The sequence below is a fragment of the Vicia villosa genome, unplaced genomic scaffold, assembly GCF_029867415.1.
Source record: "Vicia villosa cultivar HV-30 ecotype Madison, WI unplaced genomic scaffold, Vvil1.0 ctg.002571F_1_1, whole genome shotgun sequence".
Taxonomy (NCBI): Eukaryota; Viridiplantae; Streptophyta; class Magnoliopsida; order Fabales; family Fabaceae; genus Vicia; species Vicia villosa.
In genome coordinates this window covers 293,592-318,166 of record NW_026705973.1, presented here as the reverse complement: position 1 = coordinate 318,166, position 24,575 = coordinate 293,592, and the positions used below count along the sequence as shown (strand labels likewise).

At 33.3% G+C, this 24,575-nt stretch overlaps 1 protein-coding gene across 1 annotated transcript; it reads left to right on the top strand.

Moving 5' to 3' along the window:
* Window positions 1-21,183: 21,183 nt before the first annotated feature.
* LOC131639266 (GDSL esterase/lipase At4g01130-like) lies at window positions 21,184-23,353 on the top strand. The gene is made up of 5 exons (XM_058909761.1): window positions 21,184-21,591; window positions 21,800-22,009; window positions 22,103-22,290; window positions 22,541-22,811; window positions 22,898-23,353. The coding sequence occupies exons 1-5, from the start codon at window positions 21,342-21,344 to the stop codon at window positions 23,140-23,142; spliced, it is 1,164 nt and encodes a 387-aa protein (XP_058765744.1). The 5' UTR covers window positions 21,184-21,341; the 3' UTR covers window positions 23,143-23,353.
* The last annotated feature ends 1,222 nt before the right edge of the window (window positions 23,354-24,575 follow it).

Here is a 24,575-nt window from a genome sequence, read left to right as displayed (position 1 = left end):
ATAATTAACTTTTCCATAGAATATTGTGAGTATTCAATGCATTAAATATATAATTTTTTCTTTATTAGGAATGCTTAACCAGTGCCCCCGGGGCACTCGTTAGCATGACCCATTATTTTATTATTATATTATAAAATGTAAGTCGTGTATGCATAAGTTTGTGCCATGTGTTTTATGGAAAACAAAATAAACAAAATTTAACAAGTTCTTTGGAATCCACCAATAGCAGCTTGTTTGGCCTTTCGCTATAACTCACACTTTTGGTGATATATATATATATATATATATATATATATATATATATATATATATATATATATATATATATATATATATATATATATATATATATATATTACACCAATAATCATACATTTTTTTAATCTTTGAATTTATTGTAATTTTATGATTATTAAAAGATCTCTTAATAACTCACACTATTCTTACTAAAAATATTTTCCCTCCACTTTTGTGATAAATAAGAAACATGATTCTCTTTCATATTTCTTAAAAAATAAACATGATTTTCTATAAAGAAAAAATGGCCTCTCAATTTGAAACAAAATTTACTAAATTATTATTTAGTTAAAATAAAATAATATTTTATCCACTTAAACTACAATATCAGTATTATAGATTTTTATAAATTACAAAATCATAATAAGTTTTTAAAATGTGTCAGCTTCTTTGCTGTTTTTTCAATTTTGGTATGTTTAATCTGATTTTTTATTTGTATGGTTAGCACTTGTGTTTTTTTGTTTCAATCTATTTTGGCTTTATTCCAAAAAAATATCTATGGCACACACAATACTTCAACATTTGGTTTAAAAGGGATTTTATTAATCAAAATTTATTTCAAAATCAAAAGTAATTATAATCTCTAAAGTTATCTAGCTATTATTAATAGGTTGTCCTATTTTTCTTGGAAGTTGTCTCTTACCTGTCTATTAATTCTCAGTCTCTGCAAAATTTAAAGTGATCTGTCAATGTCATTCTGCAACAATCACTCTCACCAATCTCTCCATAAAAAATTTAAAGTGATCTGTCAATGTCATTCTGCAACAATCACTCTCACCAATCTCTCCGTAAAAGAAATTAAAAGATCTTAAAAGAGGTAAAATATAAGTTACAATTGAATAATTTTGGTTACTCAGATTATTAAACATTGAATATTTATTATATGTATTACATATAACCAATCTATGATATGTATTATATATTTAATATAATCGGTTATACGTATTATATGTATTAAATTCAGATTGGAAGATTACAAAACTAATATGTTATATGTATTATATATTTAACATTGAATAAAATTATTTATTAATTTTCTTCTTAAAATATAACTTACTCAAATTATTTAAAATGATTTTAGATTAAATTCTTTAATTGTTAATTATGTATTATATATTTAATATTGTTATTAAATGATTCATATATTAAAATCAAATGTGGTATTCTCACTTTTTTTTAAATTCATGTTTCTTAAATTTTAATTTTTTTTATCAAAATATGTTTTGTTTTATATATTTTATTATGTGTTTAATTTTCAAATGTGAATACTAACGTGAACCTGAAATTACTGATTAAAATACTAAATATTAACGGGAACATGTCTTGTAATAAACATTAATGATTAGATTTTGAAATCCTTTAATTCAATTAACTATTTTGAAGTGAATTTAAAATAATAAAATATATTTTTCCTCTAGCCTGCAATAAATAATATTAATAATAAAGTGATATTATTATTATTATTTTAAAACTTATTGAATGAGATTAATAGCACTCAAATACGTGTCACGAAATAAACAATATGATTGAATTTTAAAATCTTTAATTCATATCATTAAAATAATTCCTTGTGATTACTAAGAATTTATATCATTAATTTATACCATTAAAATATACCATACGATCACTTTGTCAAATATTTTTTTATTCTTTTCTTGGAAAGACAGATATAATCTAAAATATTAAAAATCTTCCATCTTAGAAAGACGAATATTTAGTTTCTATTTGCTTCTAATATTTGCTTTATTCTATTTTTTATTACATTTTTTTAGCTTCTATTATTCACATATATTATACTAAAATTGTATTTCGTATTAAAAAATCTTATTGATCTAAATGTTTTTAAGGGTACCAGACATTTTTCTATACATATTATTATTTTTTCACGGGTACCAGACATTTTTCTATATATTTATATTATTATTTTTTTCACGGGTACCAGACATTTTTCTAAACATTCAATTATTATTTTTTCACAGGTACCAGACTTTTTTCTATATATTCAATTATTCACGTGTATCAGACATTTTTCTAAACATTCAATTATTATTTTTTTCACTGGTACTGAACATTTTTCTATACATTCAATTATTATTTTTTTCACGGGTACCAGACATTTTTCTAAACATTCAATTATTATTTTTCACGGGTACCAGACATTTTTCTATTAAAAAATATACATTTAAAACAAATGCGCGTCTCATATCAGAACCCGTGCGAACGCACGAGTTTGTTACTAGTTATATTATAAAATGTAAGTCGTGTATGCATAAGTTTGTGCCATGTGTTTTATGGAAAACAAAATAAACAAAATTTAACAAGTTCTTTGGAATCCACCAATAGCAGCTTGTTTGGCCTTTCGCTATTTTGATGTGCCACATTGAGGAATCTTCATTTTTAAGTTTTTATACTATGATTAATATTATGGTTATTAGTGTATTATATCATTAAAATTTATTTAAATATTTACTTTATATAAGGTATTAATTCTCCCTAAATTAATTCTCCCTAAATCATAATCATTATTACAGAAGATTGAATTATAATTCTCTCTACTAAATTTAGCATATCATATCAAATCAATAATTTTTTATATTTATTATGAATACTCTTAAAATTCCATATTTACATGCACAATATATAGAAAGTAAACACATAGTAATTTCCTCGGACAAAAATTATTTTAAAGAATTATGGTGAGTGAGACTGGTTGTGACTTGTTTCTTTTGAGTGCATGATATACAGTAGATCATGTGTGTCACACAATTAATCACTTTTTAAAAAGTACTGTTACGGGTCGGGTTGGGCGGTGTCGGGCCCAAAAGCCTCACCCAACCCAACCCGCGGTTTAGATATATAAGTCCATTTCCGCCCATTCTTGTAGTCGGTTTGGACGGGCTGGGTTAACACGGTTTGCGGGTTAATATACACGGTTTAATCGGGTTATTCAGTTCATTTTTTGTTGAGCTTAATAACACATTTTGAGCTACAAATTAAATACAACTTAAATCCAAATTACCAAGAATTCAATTCCAACATAAAATAGCATTAATACAAAATCCAGTATCAACATAACTCAAATTACAACAATTTAAATAATAATAATAATAGTAGTCTTTTAATAAAAATAGCATCAATAACTTATAAATCTAGCAGGCCAGCATGAGTTTGTTCTTTCTTGCATTTGCCAAGACAAACTACAAAACAAAATATGAGAATAAGATCAAACAATGATTGTGAGGAGAATAGTATGTAATGTTGTGACAGTAAGAATGAGCAAAATAATGAGTTGAATCATGATGGTTGTATATTGAGTAGTATCTTTCTTGCACTACCAGCTGTATATCAAGCATGACAAATATGCCTAATACACTATTTATTGAAAACAATCCAGTCTAGACAGTAGGATATGCAACTAAGTTTGTCAAAACAACAAGAATATGCAACTATTGTAAATTCAGCAACTATCATTAGAAAAATAAATACATGTAATGCTGCGATTATGAATCTTATTTCCAAAATATCAGCACAAAAGAAAAGGAATGTGTGATATACCTTAGACTTGAATCAAAAGTCATGCAATATTTCTAAAACCAGCCAAAATCTGCTTACACCGCTTCTTCAATACGAGCCATTGATTGTGATACGAGTCATATATTTCAGAAGCAACAGTAGACTCCTTTCGTTCCAACTTTACACATACAACAGTAAGCAATTAAGCATTTCATGCATATACCTTAAGCATTTATAAAAATCATGCCAAGAGTTTTCTCCAATCAAGCACCATCAATACACATCAATAAGAAAAGTAACATCTATTGTCACACTTAAAAGCATGTCAATAAGAACTTTATGAGAAACCATCACAGTATTACATTATTTCTGCAACAGATAACAGATTAAGGAGGAAACAAAGGAAGTAATTATCATTAATTAATACTACAAGAAAACAGGGCAAAAACTTACTGGTGACCTCATATTATGTGACCTCATATCAATAAGCTCCCTGTGATTATCACTACTACCAGAAACCAATGTATTTAGATACATGCTCACTAATTCGCTAACAACAGCTTTGTATGCAGTTAGCAACTCCAGTGACTTTCTGTTAACATCAAACAACACTTATAAAATAAGTAATTTCATATTACAGTTAGTGATGCTAGACCAGAAAAAAATGTCACCCACCACTACTCAATCAACATGTATTGCAATGATTAAACATATAATTATTAATAAATAAGTTAAATGGACATGAAGAAGAAAAATTAAATGGGACATATAATTATTTCGGCTGGGTGAGAAAAAAACAAAAATTAAATGGGACATATTACCATGTAAGAGACATAACAAAATTACGAGTTTGGGTTCCTGGAGATTGGAATGTCAAAGATTCACCACTAAAACACACCTAAGTGCAGCAGCATATGGGACTGTTAGATTCATATCCAGCAGCATCTGATTAATATGGGACTGTTAGATTCACCACTAAACCACTAAAACACACCTAAGTGCAATAACAAAATTATAAGTTTTGTTAAATTATTAATCAGATGCACAGTAAAACAGATGCAACATTCTAACTTACATAAGAGAATTAAACAGATGCACAATTAAAGACCTAAGTGCAGCAGTATATGGGACTGTTAGATTCATATCCATGTACTTCCCTGACAAGAGAAAAGATAGTCCTAGTGCCTGTCATTACAATATCAAGTTCAGATTATAGACATTGTGCCATTTTGTTACATAAATTCAGTCATGTTAATGGAAAAATGAAATTAACTACTCTTGATTTCAAGAAAACATCATATTATCTAGTTTGAATCACCTGTAATGTCACTGGTAAAGTAAAATTGAAGCAAAATACGATGGATTCTTTTGCGTAATAGCCCAACTAGCTTCTTCAAAATCCACGCGACAAAATAATTATTCTTTACTAGGCCATTGAGTAGTAATATTTAAGTCATGTATGACTTCAAAAAAAACAAAAAACATAGTTGATCTGAAAAATTGGATAAAAAACATTAATATCAGTGTTATAGTATAATACTTGAGCAATATATAGCATAATAGAATACCTGGATTTTCAAGCACAACCAGAAGGTTGTGGCTGAGAATGTGATGATGAAACACCTGAATTCCCGGATCCTCCTCTTGCTCTTGCAGACATTTCTTGAAACTCTAAAATAATGACAACCAATTTTTTAGTAAGACACCTGAATTAACATCTTATTTCTCTAATATAAAGTTAAATTTTCTACCTATTACAATATCTTCCGAAAGCTCAAAATCTTCCATGAGGTTCATGTCTTTGAAATATGTAAAAGAAGGCCTTAACCAATTCTGGGTGCAAATTAATGCCTATGCCATTTCAGCTGTTAGAGAGGTCATGTAAGTTTCTATGACTCTTCCTCCTGTGCTGAAAGCACTTTCAGAAGCAACGGTAGACACCGGTGTGGCTAAAATATCTTTAGCCATTGTTGATAAAACAGGATATTGAGCTGAATTGTGTTTCCACCATACAAGAATGTCAAAATTAGGATCCTTTTTGACACACTTAGTAGAATTATAACCCTCAAGCTCATTTTCTTGATCAACCGAGTCTTGTTCCTCTAAATGTTGCTCAAAAGCTTTGGCTCTAGCCATAACTGAAGAACATACAACAGTAGCATTTGTTTCAGAATTGGATGCTTGTCCACCACTACCAAGAGTCTGTCAATAATTGAGTTTTTGGTCATAAGCTTGCTTATACCAATCATACAACTTTTGTAAACTCTCTTTTATAGCTTTGAGCAAGTCACTACCAAGCTTGGATCCAACTCCATACATATCCTTAAAAGTCCACTCAATAAATCTCAACTTGTATCTTGGATCAAGAATAATACCAAAATATATCATTTTGTTCATCTTATCAGCACTCCCCCAATACTTATTATACTTTTCCATCATATCCCCACCCACACTTGCAAAAATATAATTTAAGTTCATAGTAGCTTGCTGCAACTCACAATAAATGGAAGACACTTGGTGAAAACAAGTATGCAAAGTCACATTTTGAGAGGTGGAAAAAATCTTAGTTGCGTCATAGAATAACTTTAGAAAATCGGAAAAAGCCCTAGCAATGTCCCAATCATCACTACTAGGGGGGTTACCTTTTCCAAAGAACTCCCTGTAGCTCGAGTCTTCATCCTCAAGTTTTTCAAATGAGAATTGAAACTTCTCCACAGCCTCAAGCATTAAATATGTCGCGTTCCACCGAGTTGAAACATCGAGACAAACCCATTTTTTACAAGTTATTTCAGCAAATTAAATGCATTATTTAAACTTGGCTCCCCTTTGAGGTGATGACTTGACAAATCTAACAGCATCCCTAACACTAGTTACGGCTAAATGTTTATCTTTCAACCCCTCATTTACCACCAAGTTCAAAATATGAGCAGAACACCTCATATGAAAACATTCTCCATCTCCCATCAACCCATTCATATTTGCTATTTTTTCTTCAGATATGTCACAGCCACATCATTTGCAGTGGCATTATCAATAATTATGGTTGACACATTCCTAATCCCCCAATCCTTTAACACTTCTTCAATCTTCCTACCTACAGTGCCACCCTTGTGGTCTGGTATTATGGCAAAGCTTATAATTCTTTTTTGGTACTTCCATTCGTTATCCACAAAGTGTGCCGTAAGGGTCAAGTAGTTGAGATTTTGTAGAGAACTCCAGCAATCAGTAGTAAGTGCTACCCTATTGCAGTCAGACTTAAAAAAGGCCTTTAATTTTTCTTTTTCATCCAAGTGTAGCTGAAAATAGTTTGTGTGGGGTCAGTTGACACAGCAAGGGGCATCTTAGGACATTTTTTAATATGATGGTTCAAGTTGGTGGTGCCGTGAGTCCTAGGGTCACACAAGTATTTTTTGTGGCAGTGTTTGCAAGTTGCAGTGGGAGCATCAACTAAGTCATCGGGTAGCCTAATAAAATGTTCCCAGCAAGCAGATGATTGCCTAGAACCACTTGCACTAGATTTCCTTTTCTTTGAAGGTTGCGCATTAACTAATTCAGGTGCAACAGGTGCAGCCGTTGCAGTTGAACCAATTTCATTAATTGGTAGATTTTGATTAGGCTGAACCCTCACTGAAAAAATGAAGGAGCCGTTATCAACAACTAACAGTCAATTCATACACTAAGCAAATAGGATGGTCTATATTTCAGCCTAAGACACAACCAATCACACATAAAAACACTTTGAAAATCAGTTTGACATCAGAAAATCAGTCTAAGACACAACCAAGCATATATAAAACACTTACAATTACATTGCCCTTGCTCTAATACTCCTTCCATGCTATGTTGACCTCGATCCATCTATACACAAGAAATTAAACCACTTAAAGATTTTGGTTAACTATCAGCCCTACTCTTTTAATAGAACTTAAGAAATTACGTGTAACAAAAAAATACTACTGAACTCAAAGTTGAACAGCAGTGGCATTGTAGAACAAATTTCTAACACACAAACAAAAACAAATAACAACAATTTATTTTCTCAGTTCTCACAAACAAAGTTTAATATATATTTTTTTATGCAAAGAGAAATACATTAGAATCATGATCTTTTCTAAACTAACAAAAGGATGATTGATTGATGAAAACAATTCTTACAAAGGTAATAGAGGATGTAAATTCACCACCACATAACCAGCAACCCTGAAATATTTCAATTAGTAAAAAAAACCAAAATCCACTATGAATTATTCAAAAATTATAATCTTTAAGAAATCTACCTCCACAACTAAACACTTTGCACACTTTGCAGTATTATTGACAGAAGGAAAGTTCATAAAAAAAAACTCTAAATCAAATTTCAACAAGGTATAATGTTGTTGATTAATATTCTATAATAAAAAATGAAAATAATTACCTCTTAAATCTCCCCAATCCTTTAAATCAATCATTTAAATCAATAAACCTGGAAATAAAAAAAACATTAGGACAACATTTTAAAACTAGCAAATTATGTGAAGAAGAAAGCAAAACACACCTATGAATAAAACCCACAACTCCCTATTTCCACTCCACATTCCAACCAACTTTACAATAATAAATAACAACTTCACAAACACAAATCTAGATCTTTACCTGTAGACAAGAACGAAAATTAAAACAAAAATATTAGAAAATGCTAAGCTAAATCTTTACCTTTACCTGTAGACAAGAAGAACGAAAATTAGAACGAAACTATGAACCCTAACCTAAATATTAGAAGTAAACTTAGAACCCTAACCTATCTATTAGAACGAATGACAAAAGGAAAGTGATGGTGGTTAATTGTGGGTGAGTGATGGTGGTGGACGGTGTTGTTGTTTTATACGAGGTGAGTGAGTAATGAGAGGGAGAAGAGAGGAGAAGTTTCTTGTTGCGGCTGAGAGTGAACAAGAGTGAGAGTAGTGAGGCTGAGAAGAGAATTCAGGATGAGAGTAAGGGATTAAACCTATTGCAAAACGGTAGAGTTTTGTACATATCACATACTTGGGCGGGTGAGGGTAACCGCGGTTCAGTTTTTTCTACCCGGGCCCGCCCATTTAAACCCACTTCAAACCGCATATGTAACCCGTCAATCCGCTGGCCCATTACAACCCGCCCAATAACATTATTTTTTTCGGTTTTGTGCGGTTTTAATTGGGTTGCGGTTCCTTGTCCACCCCTAGTTGTGCTGTAGATTTTTTTAAAATGTATTTTAAAGATATAAAGGCTTAATAGATGGAAGCTCAAGGTTACAATATGTTGCACTTTTTATTTCCTTTTTTTCAAAATGTGTTGAACCTTGGTTAGTGGTTACTGTGGGTGGGAATATGTCGGATCGATGTCTATAGACTAGTCTACTTAAGACTAAGTTAGGTTAAACTAATTTAATAAAAAGGTCAGACTTAGAATTTTTTAAAAGCCTATTTAATTAAATAGATCAGGCTTAAGCTATTAAAAAAATCTATGAAGCCTTATAGACCGACCTATATATATATACTAAAAATAGGCTAAATAGATTGACTTATATATTTATATATATTTGAAAAAGGTTAAATAGACAGACCGATATATGCATATATATTATAACAAAGGCTAAATAGGTCGGGCTATATATGCATATGTAGGACGACCTATTAGGCTTCTTAAGTAATTGAAAACTTTAATGAGAAACAGGTCATAGTCAAACCAGACTTTTAAAAGGGTCAGACCAGGCAAAAAAACTATAATAGGCCGTAGGCCAGACTCAGACTTTTTAAGTTTATCGTAGGCCATAATCATGCCTTCTAAAGCCTAGCCTAGTGTTGCACCCCAAATTTTGCCCTCCTTATTTATTTCTATTTGGCTTAGGCTTCGCATTCATATACATCTCTCTATTAAGGCATTAACATAACTCATGCATTCTTTCATACCCCAAAATTTGCCCATCTCATTCCTCTTATTCAAATTCAAATCAAGGTACAACGTTCAAAGACACCCTCTCCTAAACAAGGTTCAAAGAACTAGGGTTTTGTTGTTCTGAGAAGAAACCAATGGATCAAAAGCTCCAAGGAATCCCATATGGTCTATGATACCCCACACTATCTCCATGACAAATTTCAGGTCTCAATTCAAAAGATTGATCACTCAAGTGCTCAGAAAGTCAACAGTCGACTGATTTGACCTAAAAGTCAACTGTGGTCAAAGTACAGTCAAAACTCCTGATTTTTTGTCAACATCCTTATTTTGAAGTATCATTCACCATTTGATCAAGAATTGATCATGGTTCATCAAGAAAAGATCAGAAATCAACAAATCCAAAAGTTTCTAAATTGGGGTTTTCATAGGAGAAAGTCAACTGAACTTTGACCAGCCATAACTCCTACATGGAACATCAGAAATTTTCCATCCAAAGCTCATTTTGAAGGAAATTGAATTCTCTACAAATTTGTCTCACATGCCAAGTCTAAAAATGCTTCATTTGAGAGATATGGACCAAAACATTATAGGTCCTTTTCAAAAGTCAACCAAAAGTCATTTTTTTCAAAAGAACACACAAGGAGCATGGAAAATTATTTTGACATGAGACCAAAAACACTGGTTAGAGGACTCTTCAAGGTTTTCAAAAAGTCCTAGAACTCCTCCATACCTTAAAAATTAAGGGAAATATGCCTTGTCAAAATTGGCTAATTTTGGAAGAAAGAATGTGAAACAAAAGGCCTTAAAATAAGTTTCTTTGCAAATGGGCCCATGTTTTTAAGATCCAATCTCCTTCCTTATGGTATTTAGAGCCCATAGACCATTGGCCACGAATTTGTTTGATTTTAATTAATTTTATAAGAATTTTTATTCATTTAAAATTCAATAAAATTAAGGAAAATCAAAAGATTTGTAAGAAAATTTGTTTCCAATCAAATCCAATCACAATTATACCTCATAATTCACATAATTTCGTGCATAGGATAATTGGAAAAGATTGAGGCAATTTGAGACAAAAATAGAAAGATTTCTTCCATAATTTCAATCAAATTTCTTAAGCATCAAATATCAAGATTCAATTGGATTTTTCAGAGTTTTGTTAACCTAAAACCTTCCAATATATATACATAACTATCCCAAACCTCACAGGACGGTTTTGGCTGCAATCAGAAACCTTAGAGGAGTTCTCAAAAATCCAAAAAAAGTGATGAATCAAAACCCGATTGAGAGGCCAGTTCGAGAGATATTGTTGATTCCAATACATCCTTGGGAGTCCTCTGATCAATTCCAGCACTTTTCCATCCATCAACAGGTTCGGATTTCGTAAGATCTCCCTTCACGAGTTCATGTTTTTTTACCTTCGATTACATTCAAACATGCATGATTAATGTGTTTTAGATACATATTTGTGTTTGTTATGGTATTGTGGACAAATCTGGATGGTTTAGTTGGTGTTTAGCCGCAAGTATTAGAATTCACCATAGTTAGGGTTTGTGCTTAAATTTTGGGGAAATTCAGTTAGAGTCGATTCCAGGCCCAATTTATAGGTTCTTTGAATTTATTATGGTGTGTATACTCGATCCGGGCTTTTGTCTTGTGCTTGTGCTTGTTGATTTGCAGAAAACCGTGGCTAAAAGTCTGGGTTTTTTTTCAGAAAAAACCAAGGTTGAAGATGATGGTGTGGCGTGATCTCACTGGCCAGTTTGAATCTGGCGCGCGCGTTTTAGTTGTTGTTTTCTCTTTTTTTCATATATTTCATGAGATGCGTTCCCCATACAACTAGCAACATGTGTACGAGTGGCAAGGCGCTTCAGTGTTCAAGCAAGAGGCGTGGGTTCGATCCCCGTCTCAACTATATTTATTTTAGTAAATCAACTTTACAAATCCAGTGCAGCCAGTCTTATGCGCGTACCATGCACCTTCGCTGTCAACCATCAGATTCAACCCAATGGCCATCCAACGCTCCTGGATTGAGGACTCAGCATATGGACCCTCAGCAATCCACCACACCAGAATATTCAGCTAAGTTTTCTAAATTTTTTTTATTTTAATTACATAATTTAGTTTTTTATATTATTTGTTTTAAAACCCTTTTAAACAAATTTCTTTTTTCACATAAAACTTAATTTTTTTTTCTTTTCTTTCTTTTTAAAAACATAATAAATAATAAAAATATATTTATTTGTTTTAATTGTTTTTTTAAGTTAATTTAAATTTTTTAAATTATTTATTTGATTATCAATTTTATTTATTGATTTAAAAACACACGCTAAGGTCATATATTTAATCGAGATTTATTTTTCATCGATTTAATTAATTAGGTTGAAAAAACAATAATTAATTAAATTGATTATTTATTCTGTTAATTTTATTTAATTCGTACCCTAATCAAGGTTTACGAAGATCACTCCCTACACTGAAATTTTTTCTTATTGTGCAGTTTTTCAGGGTTAGCACCAGGATTTCCTCCGACTACGAACCATATCAGATCAAAGCTAAGTCCCCGATTCTATTTTTTTAATTTAATTATTTTGCCCTTAATTCAATTTAATTATTTTGCCTTTTAATTTCAATTAATTTACCTTTGCCTTTTTGATCAATGAACTAGCCATACGCTCACCCCTTTGTATTTGTTTTTTCTTTTCCCAATTTTCAGGGTTAGCCAACCGTTAAAGCTCAATAGTCGGTAACCCTAAAACCTATCTGATTTACTTTCTTTAATTATTATCTATGTCAAACCTATTGCACTGCTGGTCCACTGGTTTCTTTTTCCCCTTCCCCATAATATTGTATCTGCTTCGAGGTTGTATTGTGTGGCCTTGAAGGCACTTAACCTGTCATTATATTATTGTGTGGTTAGTAATCCTAGGGAGTGGTAACCCTGAATTGAATTTAGAATAACTAATTATAAGATAATTTATGAATTAATCAAGTGATTGTTGCACCCACGCACCTTTTATGGTACCCCTCTTGTGCCCGTTGCCTGTTGCCTGTTGCCTTGTGTTTTTTTTGCAGAATAGCCTTGTCCCTCGAATACGAGGATACCTCAGCAATGTTGCCCTCAATTCATTCTCAAGGTCATAAGTCCCTAATGATGCTGCCTTCGATTCGCCAAATATGACCTCGTCCCTCGAAGTTGCCTACGAAGTGCTGAGGTATCCTCTGGTTGCCTAATGAAGATGGCTATTTTGATTCTTCCCTTAGACTACCTGCCCCCCTATGGCATGGGACAGTCTTATGGCGAACGATAATTCGACGACCCTTCAACCTCTAAATCAAAGGACTTCCTTACCCTCCTATGGTATGGATAGCCCTGAAAGGCTAAAAAGAACATTTTTCATCTAACCAGGTAATTGCTCCTAATTGCTTTGCTCCGACTTAAATCTTTTTCTACCCTTTTCTCAAAAACTTTCAAAAAGCTACGCTTATTTACAAGCTAAAGTCTTATTTCTTTTCTACACTTTTTCTTACAAAAGAGCAAAGCAATTAAGAGCCTATGGATAACCATGGATGCAAAGGGTGCCTTACACCTTCCCTTTGCATAAATTACCCCCCGAACTCAGTTTTTATTTAAAAGGTCTTTTCCTGTTCTTTTAGCCTTTCTTATTGGATAAAATAAAAGTCGGTGGCGACTCTTGCTATCCGCGACATTTCGATAAAGTCAGTTCACCGTATTACACATTCATTAATCAATAATCTGGCAAGGGATCAAAGGTCGTGAAGCAAGCTGGAGTTCCACAGAGGTCTTGGCAAGAGGTTATTTATTCCCTCTAAGATGGAATCTGGCATTTAATCAAGAATGTGTTTGGTTCAGATGGTTTCTATATACTTGGGTTTCTTGACCTAGGGTTTATTTCCCTAATTTTTTTGGATTAAGATTCTTTGGGTTAGGGCTTGTGCCCTGAGGCTTTTGGTGACCAGTCCATTTCATGATTTTCTCACATCAAGGTTGGTGGGCACTTCACCACCAGACGACATTCATGGCATTATGGTTTGGAGTAGCAACCAATTTAAGGTTTTTTCCTTCATAAGTTATTAGGTTGATTCATCTAAGAGGATTGTGCTACAAGTCATTGATCAAATTTTCCTCTCTATTATCATAAGTCATTGCGTGATTGCTATTGAAGATTAAAGGGCACCGGGAATTCAAATTTCAATGGAGAAAGTCATTACAAAGGTCATGTTCATTACATTCCAAGACATCTTTCAAATATATTCAAATACCATCGTATTCCAAGTATATTACAAGGTCATCACCACTACATCATATTGCAAGAAAAATAATACAAAAAAGCCAACTTTGACTTTTGGTCAACTATTTTCTCACATTAAATAATATGCCTTAGAAAATTTTTAGCTGACATTAGGTGAGGCTCAACAGGTGGTTCCATGCATCTACTGATCATGCTCACTACAAACATCAAATAAGGCCTAGTGGCAGTTAAATACATTAAAATTCCCACCATTTGCTTGAACTGAGTATGATCCATATTATTTCCTCTGCCCTATTTTGATAGCTTGGTTCTTGGTAAAATAGGATTGTATACAACATTGTTTTAATTTATACCAAGCCTATCAAGTCTCTCTTTGACATATCTTTGTTGGGGCATAGTATGCCCTCATTATCCTGCACAATTTCAACTCCTAGAAAATGTCTCATTTTTCGCAGGTCAGTCATGTTAAAGGTTCTCAACATGGATTGCTTGAAACCTTTAAACATATTGCTATCATTTCTTGTGAAGATTACATCACCTACATATAGATTGGTGATCAACCATTTTCCATTGTTGTCTTCTTTCACAAAAAACGTGTTATCATAAAGACACTCGATGAATCCTTCATTTTCAAAGTACTTCTATTTTGTTGTACCAAGTCCTTTTTTGAATATTAAGCAGAGGAAAAATAAATTATAGAATATAAACAGTTTAGGGAAAGAGAAAACATCGAGAATTATAGAGGTCCGATCAAAATAAAAGGACCTACTCCACTCTCCAAGAATTGATCTTAAGAGTATCTAATAAACTTTAAGAATTTTTAGTAGGTAATACTCGCGAACTCCCTTTTACAAGAAAAATGGTTGACTTCCTACCAAACAGAAGACTAGTTGTAATGCCCCGAATATTTTATTTATTATTTTTAATCGGTCTTTTTGTGTTTTATTTGATACTATTGTTGTTTGTCGATGTTTTATGCGGATTATTGTTGAAATAGGATTTTTGGGAGAAAAAGCCTAATTAAACAAAGCGATGAGAAATAATTATTTAGAATTTTTATAATTATTTAAATTGGAGTAAGAGGAAGTTAGTGAGGGTAATATGGGATTATCAGATTAAGGGTCCAAGGGTTAAAGTAGGAAAGGAAAGAAATTAGAGAGTGAGAAGTTTTGTTGGAAAGATCGTGTCTGGAGAAAGAGAGTAGCAGATATAGGGCTAAGAGAACATCCACCAGAGGAATTTGAAGAATATTTGCCAGGGTAAGGGTGAATTTTTGAGTCTATAATAGTTGATATAATTGTGGGTATGTGGGAATTTCGATTACATGGTTGTTGTGGGTTTTATTCATGAAAAGTGTTTTTGTATGTTTGAGTGCATTTGATGAAGGTTTGATATAATTTTGATGAAATTGGTCTGTAATTGATGTTATGGAATGATTAAATATCTGGTATAATGTGTAGTAACAATTTGTAAACAATGAGCCCCTGTTTTGATGCAACTTTAGGGAGTTTTGGGGTTGAAGGGTTTAAAAATTGCAACCTGGAAATAGCAGATTTTTCCACTGATACAGTGAAGTAACCGGTTACTTGAAATGAAGTAACCGGTTACCTGACTCATAATTTAAAAATAGTGGCTACTGAAAGTTGAAGTAACCTGTTACTTAAAATGAAGTAACCGGTTACCTGGGACAAATTTTGCCTTACAGAGGTGTAACTGGGTTGAAGTAACTGGTTACCTGAAATGAAGTAACCGGTTATTCTGGGACAAAAATCAGTTTTTTCTAAACTTTAAAAATCCACATCTTTTGACTCGGGTGTCCGTTTGACGCGTCGTTTGGACCGTTAGAAAGCTAAAAATATTCTCTTAAACATGATAATAATTTTGGTATTTGAAAATGATGTTTTTATGTTGGAGACTTATGCCTCGCGTGTCAGGGTTGTATGAAGGACAACGAATTATGTTGTGATTAACGGTGATATTGCAGGAATGAAGTGTGAATAAATTGCATAATATAATGCATAACGATGTCGCTGTTGTTGACACCCATAACAATGTCGCCGTTGTATTAAGAACTCCCTTTTTATTGAATAAATGTTGTTATTATATTGTTGAGGATTTTTGAAGAGAATGATGTGTTTATTTCCGTTGTGTTAATGAAGTTAAAGTTGAGAACATATGTTGATTTATTGGTTGTTCATCCACATGATGTGTTATGCATCTATGTATGCATGATTGAACTTGTTATTATCATTTGCGAAGTGTAGCATCCTAATTGTTGTATTTTATTTTGAAAAATAATTTACTCTGGTTTTATTAAATTACTGTTGGGGAATTAGGGTGTTACACTTGGAATACAACAGTCGGGGTTTCTCTTCTAAATAGTGGATTGAAGTAGTTAGTATTCTTTCCACAAATGGTAGATTGAAGCGGTTAGTCTTCTTTCCAGAATAATCTTGGAGCGGTTAGTCTTCAAGCTTCTAAACAACCTTTGTAAGCTTTTACCACAGGTTGAGCTCACGAACCTTAAACATTGGTTTTACATGGGCTAACTAATAACCAGGAAGATTTTAATACCTAGCTAATCTCGAACCTTATCTAAGCATTTACCACAGTCTGAGATTTAACTTAATATTGGTTTTACCATAGGCTTATCAAGAACCTAAAGATATTTTACCACAGGATGATCTCAAACTTAAACAAGGGCTTGATCACACAATTTCCAAACCAAAGCTTTTTACGGGTTTAACTTTTAACCCACAAATAATTCATAAATGGATAATATTCAACCAAGGTGTATACAAAAGATTTCTTTGATGAATTTTACAATTATACCATTCCAGATTTACAACTTACCCTTATTCACAAAAGAACTTTCTTGCAGAAGCACCTCGGCTAAACTATTAATGAGAGAAATTAAAAGAAAACATTTAGAGAGAGTGAGAGTGTCAAAACACAGATCTGGATGTTTTAAAATGAGAGAAGAGACCTCTGTTTATAGGCTAGAAGTTGGCTCAGAAAGAAATTTAAAATAAATGTTTTTTATGACATTCTAATCGATTAGATATTTAAAATATAATCGGTTGTAAGTTCAAAATAGGAAAGAAAATATCTCTAGTCGTTGCACATCATTAAGGTGTTGTCCCAATCGCTTGGAACTTAATTTTGAAGTGAGCTAATCGATTGGGTCAATGTGCCAATCGATTAAAAAAGTTAAAACTTTTTCCATAGCAATTTTGGCAACTCCCAATTCATCTGGTACAACTTTAAGACGTTTTAGAAAACATTTTCTTGAGAAAAATTGATTTGAAAAGATGTTTTAGTATGTGCGTGCTTTAACCATGTACTTTTACGAGAACACCCTTATACTTTACAATATGTTCACTCATAGTAATTAAGGTAAAGCTTTCTTGTGTCCAAAACTTTGTCATATACTTCTTTTTATAGACACTTTCTTGAGTTTTTTTGAGATTAGGCGTTAGTTACATTCCATTTGACTACCATCATCTGATAAGCAAGTCCATCAAACCCTAATACTTAGGTTTGCATCTTTATCCTCTTAATCGCTTATGCTTGACTTATCATAGGACATTAGTTTACATCATCAAAAGTTGTTGTCCTTGTTAAAAGCATATCATTTGCAAAACAAAGTTCTGCATTCTCGCCCTTTTTAATGATGACCGCACATCTCTCAGGGAAAGTGGCAAAAGAAAATAACACACATATGTTTGAAGTAATTAAACTTCCCCTGATTTAGATAGAGAGTATACTTCCCACTCTTTGTCAAAATCAAAACACAATTAAAGATGCATTGAGAAAAATAAATATGCAAATATGGACAATTAAGACATATAGAGAAGGAAAAACATCACTCATATTATTGCTAAGAATTCAAATTACAAAAGGGAAAAACACCGTCTTTTAAAGATAAAATTACTTAGAATTCAAAGTACAAGAATTAAAATTGTTGAATTGAAATTTACGGAAAGAAGGAAACAAAAAAAAACTTAAGACATATAGGTAAGACTATTATATGCCATAAGTAAGGGTGTTCAAAACCAAACCGCCCCAATAAAAAATTGTAAATCAAACTGAACCTTCGGATTTAGATGCAGATTCATAAATCTAAGGTCGGTCGAGCTTTATGTCCCGCTCAGGCGAGCAACACTTTGGGTCCGACCCCACCAAGTGCACCTTCCCATGGATCCTGTCAGAAATTGAGGCAAGGTTTAGCCCGAACCCGAAAAAAGTCAGAAGGATTCATCCCTAAGAGGTGTGTCGGGTTCAACACCATCCCATATAATCAATATCGGGTATCTTAACATCGTAAAGGCCTCGTGTCGTGTAAGTGGGGTAACTCATGGGATCAAATATCGCTTTAGCATCCGACCGATGGAGTAAATGGGGGCCATCTGGCTCTCCATCGGCTAGATAGGTCTTTAACATCCGACTTTGTTCCCAAAGAAAAACTAGGAGAGTTGGCAGGGTACGATTCAGAGAGATGGACGATCAACGCCCCATGGAGCATGTTGAGGGATAACCGCCCAAGAGGTTCTGCATAACATGAAGCTAGAGGAGCATAAAAACTGATCGACCTCAACAAATTCCAATTAGAATCCCTCAACATCTGGCTACATAAGAGCCCTTTCAAAAAAGCTTAGAGCCCTAGAAAATCGAACTAACCTAACCTCGAATACCAGATTCAGGAACACACAGTAGAGGCCAGACACACCCTTAAACCATCCAAGCATCAAGCCATACAGATACCACATCTATCTGGTTCAGGACCCATTACATATACCTTCGGAGCTATAGGCATAGGGATGTTGTGCAATTGAAGAACCTCGCGCTAGATCTATTCACGACGAGTGTTTAAATCTACTCTCTTAAACACATTATTGTCTCTGATGGGAGAAGTATAATTACTCTTCCTCTGGTGGTATGAACCTTCGGTGCTGGGAACATTCTTCATGATGTCTTATGCGCATTCTTCTCGGTTTTGCTCTCCTCGCCTTTTATGTAACATTCTGCTATGGTGACCACTTCCGCTAACGAGAATACATGCTTATTGGTGAGAGACTCATTAAAGTGTCCCTCCTTGAGTCCATTTTAGAAAGCCCCACAAACATTTATTGGTTTGGGGGGACAACCCTAATGGTGGCTTCGTTGAACCGAGCGAGATAGTCCCCTAGTAGCATTGATGAACCCTATTGTATGTTGAACAAAGTGGTGGTGGACAACTTCCTATGACGGCTGATGGAGAACTAATGTGAGAATTTCTTTACCATCTCATAATAGATGGCGATGGAAGCTCGGGGAAGACCCATATACCATCGCAAGGTTACATCCCTGAAGGTTCCAGAGAGGGAAGTTTGAATTCGGTGACAAGCGCTTATTATATCTTGTTTGAGAGTGACTAGGGATCCAACACTTACATCTCCTCTGAGGAGTTGGACTCTTGTTGGTGTTGTTAGATGTTGTGGACATATCCTTGAGTGTCTGATTCTAGCGACGTAGTTCATCCATGGAGGTGTGCATCTCTACCAAGGTGTTGGCATCATCGTTACCACTGGTATCCTTCGGCGTAGGGGATGGACCTCTTTTTTTACCATGACTGAGAAAGGATAGGTATATGAGTGAAGGGTAATAATGAGTGTGGTGATTGTTATGAAGAAGGTGTGACTCAAGTTAGTTTTACCAGAGCCTCACAGTGCGCGCCATGGTTTTGGTCCAAAAGTGCATGTGTTCATGGTATCCATACAAGGGCAGGGGATACTTAAAGACCTTAGTAAGTTTATAACAATTTAAGGGGGGTTAGGGGTCACCTGCAGCGACTAGAAGCCATGTATGATGGTTTTTAGAGGATATGCTTACGTTAGGTGAGAGGCTCTGTATATCAACGTAGTGTGTAAGAATAAGTGTGTAAGTTATGATCTGCCCCTTTTCCCATTAGGAGAGAAGTATACATAGTAACTCTTTAGGCCTAGGGTTTAGAAACCCTTTGAGGTAGTAACCACTTCCCCTTGACTAGGGAAGGCGGTTAACTACCTATTTTCCAAGGAGTTATGGTATGACTCATTCTCATATGATTAATGGGAATGTAACAATACTATATGCATGATCTATTCTAAGGACGAACCCCCACTTCTGTGAAGATGTCGCCTAAGCGATGTCACACAAGACGAAGACCTTGGCGTCGGTCCTATTTGGGATTCACACACACACACACACACACACACACACACACACCTACTTATTTTTATGAAGGTCTATTTTAACAAGCATTAACTACAAAATGGTTAAATGCACCTTAATGTGCATGTTACTAAAACACACATTTATAAAAATAAGTGGGTGTATTTTAGTAAACCCCACAGGGGTTTGGTAAATACCAAGACTTATTTTTTTGAAGCTGTATTTTAGCAAACTTTAACTAAAAATACTTAAATGCACCTTAAGGTGCATGTTGCTAAAATAAACCTATCAAGTAGATCTACGTTAATTATATCATGAAAATTGACTTAAATTTAATACTTATCAAGACTTTTCTGAAATATATATTTAGAAATTTTTTTTTTTTTTTTGTAAAGAGTTAGAGGTAAAATTTGGTTGGCATTAAATTGTGGGGATAAAAGTAAAATGAAGAGGAATGGTGCAAAATTTTCTAATTATTTGACTCTCAATATTTTTCTGTCAAACCGATTGAAGATCATGAAAATAAAACATTGAGTCAAAGATAAAATTTGAAAGAAAAAAAAAAACAGCATCATTAGAAAAATTTAAGCTAGGAACTGAATTGAACTTTTTCCGTTAGTACATTTTACATGTTAGGTATACCTATGGTTTCCAATCATATTCCTACATACCCATAAAAAGAACAAGATGACAAAGGCTACTATATAGTCTCCATATATATTAAGTGAAGAACAAAAAGTGCTAACATTATGTTGACCATTCACTTCCCCTAAAGAGAAGTAGCTTGAAGTGTTGAACTATCCATCATTGTGATGCTGACTCACGAATGAAGAAATTTGTATGCATTTAGTATACATCTAGAACTTGCACAATCTTAACCATGTCACGTTTTTGTTAATAATTAGTCAACATTGATATGTTCAATCCAACAACTTAGTTCTCAACATAGAGATAATATAACACCATACTTTTTAACTTTTAAATAATCTCTTTCTTTGAGCTTCTTTTAACATTATTGTAGGTGGCTAATCTTCCATCCATTTGTTAATTAGTCCACATTAACATAATTATTCATTTCGTTGATTTATCTTTCATAGTTAATATAATATTAATCTCCATTGGTAGTAAATTGCATGGTGAAGATATATCTTGATGAAAATGAGTACCTTTATGGTGTCCCTTGGTTTTTATGCATTTTTTAACCTCTTAATGATATCTTCATTCATCGGTTCAAGTTATTCTTCATGTGATATTAAGGGAATATTCAACTTTGGAGATTCAAATTCAGATACAGGTGGATTTGATTCAGCTTTTCCTGCACAACCTGGTCCTTATGGAATGACTTATTTCAAAAGGCCAGTTGGACGTTCTTCTGATGGGAGACTCATTGTGGATTTTTTAGGTAATTAACGAATAGGTCTTGATAATCTTTTATGTATATATATCATGGTCATTTTAAAATTTTGAATGTCTGTGTAGTTTAGTCACGGTTCAACCGTAGCAAAACTACTATGAGTCATATTTAGTCGTGATAAATCTATTATGAAATTCTATTTAGCGACATTTCATGTAAAATTTGGAGTTCTGAGATTTTATTGCTAAACTTGCAGTTGAGGCTCTTGGATTGCCTTATCTAAGTCCATATTTGCAATCAATTGGATCAGATTACACACATGGTGCTAACTTTGCAACATCAGCTTCAACTGTACTTTTACCAACTACTTCTTTCTTTGTAAGTGGACTTAGCCCTTTTGCCCTAACAATACAACTAAGGCAAATGGAACAATTCAAAGCTAAAGTTCATGATTTTCATAAAAGAGGTACACAAAAAATGTTACAACAAATTACTTGCATTTTCTTGCATATAATTAATCACTAGGGTTTTGTTTTTTAATGAACAATTTTGTATACAGATCCATTGAAACCATCTGGTTGTGATTCAAGAATCAACATTCCATCACCTGATATATTTGGAAAATCTATTTACATGTTCTATATTGGTCAAAATGACTTCACCTCAAAAATAGCAGCTACTGGTGGTATTGGTGGATTAAAGAACTCCCTTCCTGAAATTGTCATACAAATTTCTTCTGCCATTAAGGTTTGAGTATATTCTTCATGTTAGTTATGGATGTTTTTATGGTTTTGAATTGCAGTCGCAAATACCTTAACTCACTCGTTGTGATCCACCAGACAAAGATATAATAACCACTAAAAAATCACACACATAATTGTAAGAGTCAGTTTCAAACCCTGATGCTAACGTCCAACCTAACAATATTTGTTTTGTCCATTTGCAAATTCAAATTTAAATACAGGTAATAAATGTTTTTACTCGATGAAATTTGTAGGAGTTATATGCACACGGAGGGCGTACATTTATGGTATTAAATCTTGGTCCAGTGGGATGCTATCCTGGATATTTGGTAGAGCTTCCTCATATTAATTCTGACAAAGATGAACATGGATGCATGATTTCTTACAACAATGCCGTAGATGATTACAACAAATTATTGAAAGAGACATTAACTCAAACTAGAGAAAATTTACCAGATGCTTCTCTCATTTATGTGGATACCAACTCTGCCCTAATGAAACTCTTCCACCATCCTACATCTTATGGTACACAAGAGTCTTTCCTTGGTTTCTCAATAAGTTTATTTAATAATGCATGATTTAGGGTTTCAATATTTTGTTTGTTTGAGTAGGACTAAAGTATAGTACCAAAGCATGTTGTGGTCATGGAGGTGGAGATTACAACTTTGATCCTAAAGCTTTATGTGGCAATATGCTTGCAAGTGCATGTGAGGATCCTCAAAGCTATGTGAGTTGGGATGGAATCCATTTCACAGAAGCTGCAAACAAGATTATTGCTAAGGCTATTCTAAATGGCTCTCTTTCTGATCCTCCATTTCCTCTTCATAAATTGTGTGATCTTCAACCTATTGATTGATCCAGTGCATATAAGGGTTTATGTTTACCTTATTTATGACAATTAAGTTTTAGAAATTTCAAGTTATATATAAGGATATGTAAAAGTGTTCTTTTGGGGGTGTTACATTTATATTATAAGACGTGTTTGTATAATATATTTTGAATGAAAAAACATGTCGCTTTTGTATTTTTGAATTTTGGCTATGGGTATATGATAATTTTGAGGGTTATATTTTTCATACTTTCTATTTTTTTAAACAATTTACTATTCTTTATGTGAAGTAAACACTTATTGGCATTTGGAGATGACCTAGTTAGAGCAACATCAAAGTGGTATTTCTAGAAAATTAGTAAAAAGATAAAAAAAAATCTTCATAATTCAAATAATCTCGAAGTATACAAAATATCTAAATTACTACTATAAAAAATTCAATAAGAAAAAACACCATAATGACGCGGCGCGAAAAATACCCGAGTGTAAAGAACGTTCAAAATACAACAGAGTCGTCATCGGACTTTATTTATTCCAAAAGGAATGGAAAAATATCGATAAAACCCGCGAAAGAAAAAAAAAAGGTCACAACAACCATATTAGGGTCCGAGAGTCGGTTATGCAAGGGGAATGTATTAGCACCTCTCACATCCGTTGTACTCAACGAGACCTATTTAATAAGTTTTGCGAAAGAATGTTAGCGTGATGTCATTTGCGTTCTTCTACTTATTATGCGAGAAAAACAAAGAAATTTTTAAGGTTTTTTATTATTGTGCTCGTCAAGATTTTTAAATCTTGTTCCTACGTATTTTTAGGTGCAATTGAAAAATAAAAGCTTCGTAATTCATGGTTAAGAACCACAAATTTATTGGTTGATTTTAGAGAGTGATGCTTGAATCACATTCGAGCGGTTAAACCTTTATTTGTTGCTCGCTCTTGGAGGCTGAAGCGTTTGTTTGTTTCACATCAAAATGGATAAAGCATACTCGTTTCTGAAAAGGTTTTCAAAGTCGCGCAAGAGCGAAAAAGAAGTTTGAGGGGTTGATTTTATATGGAGTCGGGTAACCATTTAAGCAAGGTGTGCATCGAGCGCTTGTTTACCCAAATTTTCAAAAGGATGTACAACCAATTGTGCTATTTCGTCTATGTTTATGAAAATTATTCTTTGCGGAATATGAATAAGCGTTTGAACAAGGTGTACACCCAACACTCTTTTACAAAGGTTTCACATGGATGTGCATCCAATTGTCCCGTTTAATTAATGTAGCTTAGGTGGAAAGACTAATAGTCATTTTGAACAAGGTGTGCACCAAGTGCCCGACTATTAAGGTTTCAAAAAGATGTGCATCCTTCGGTCCTTTGTCTTTCAAATTTATTGAGAAAATGATTTGAAAGTGTAAAACAACTTGACGTTGGATCAAGTGTTCAACTCAATTTTTAATTGAAATTGGTTTGATTGA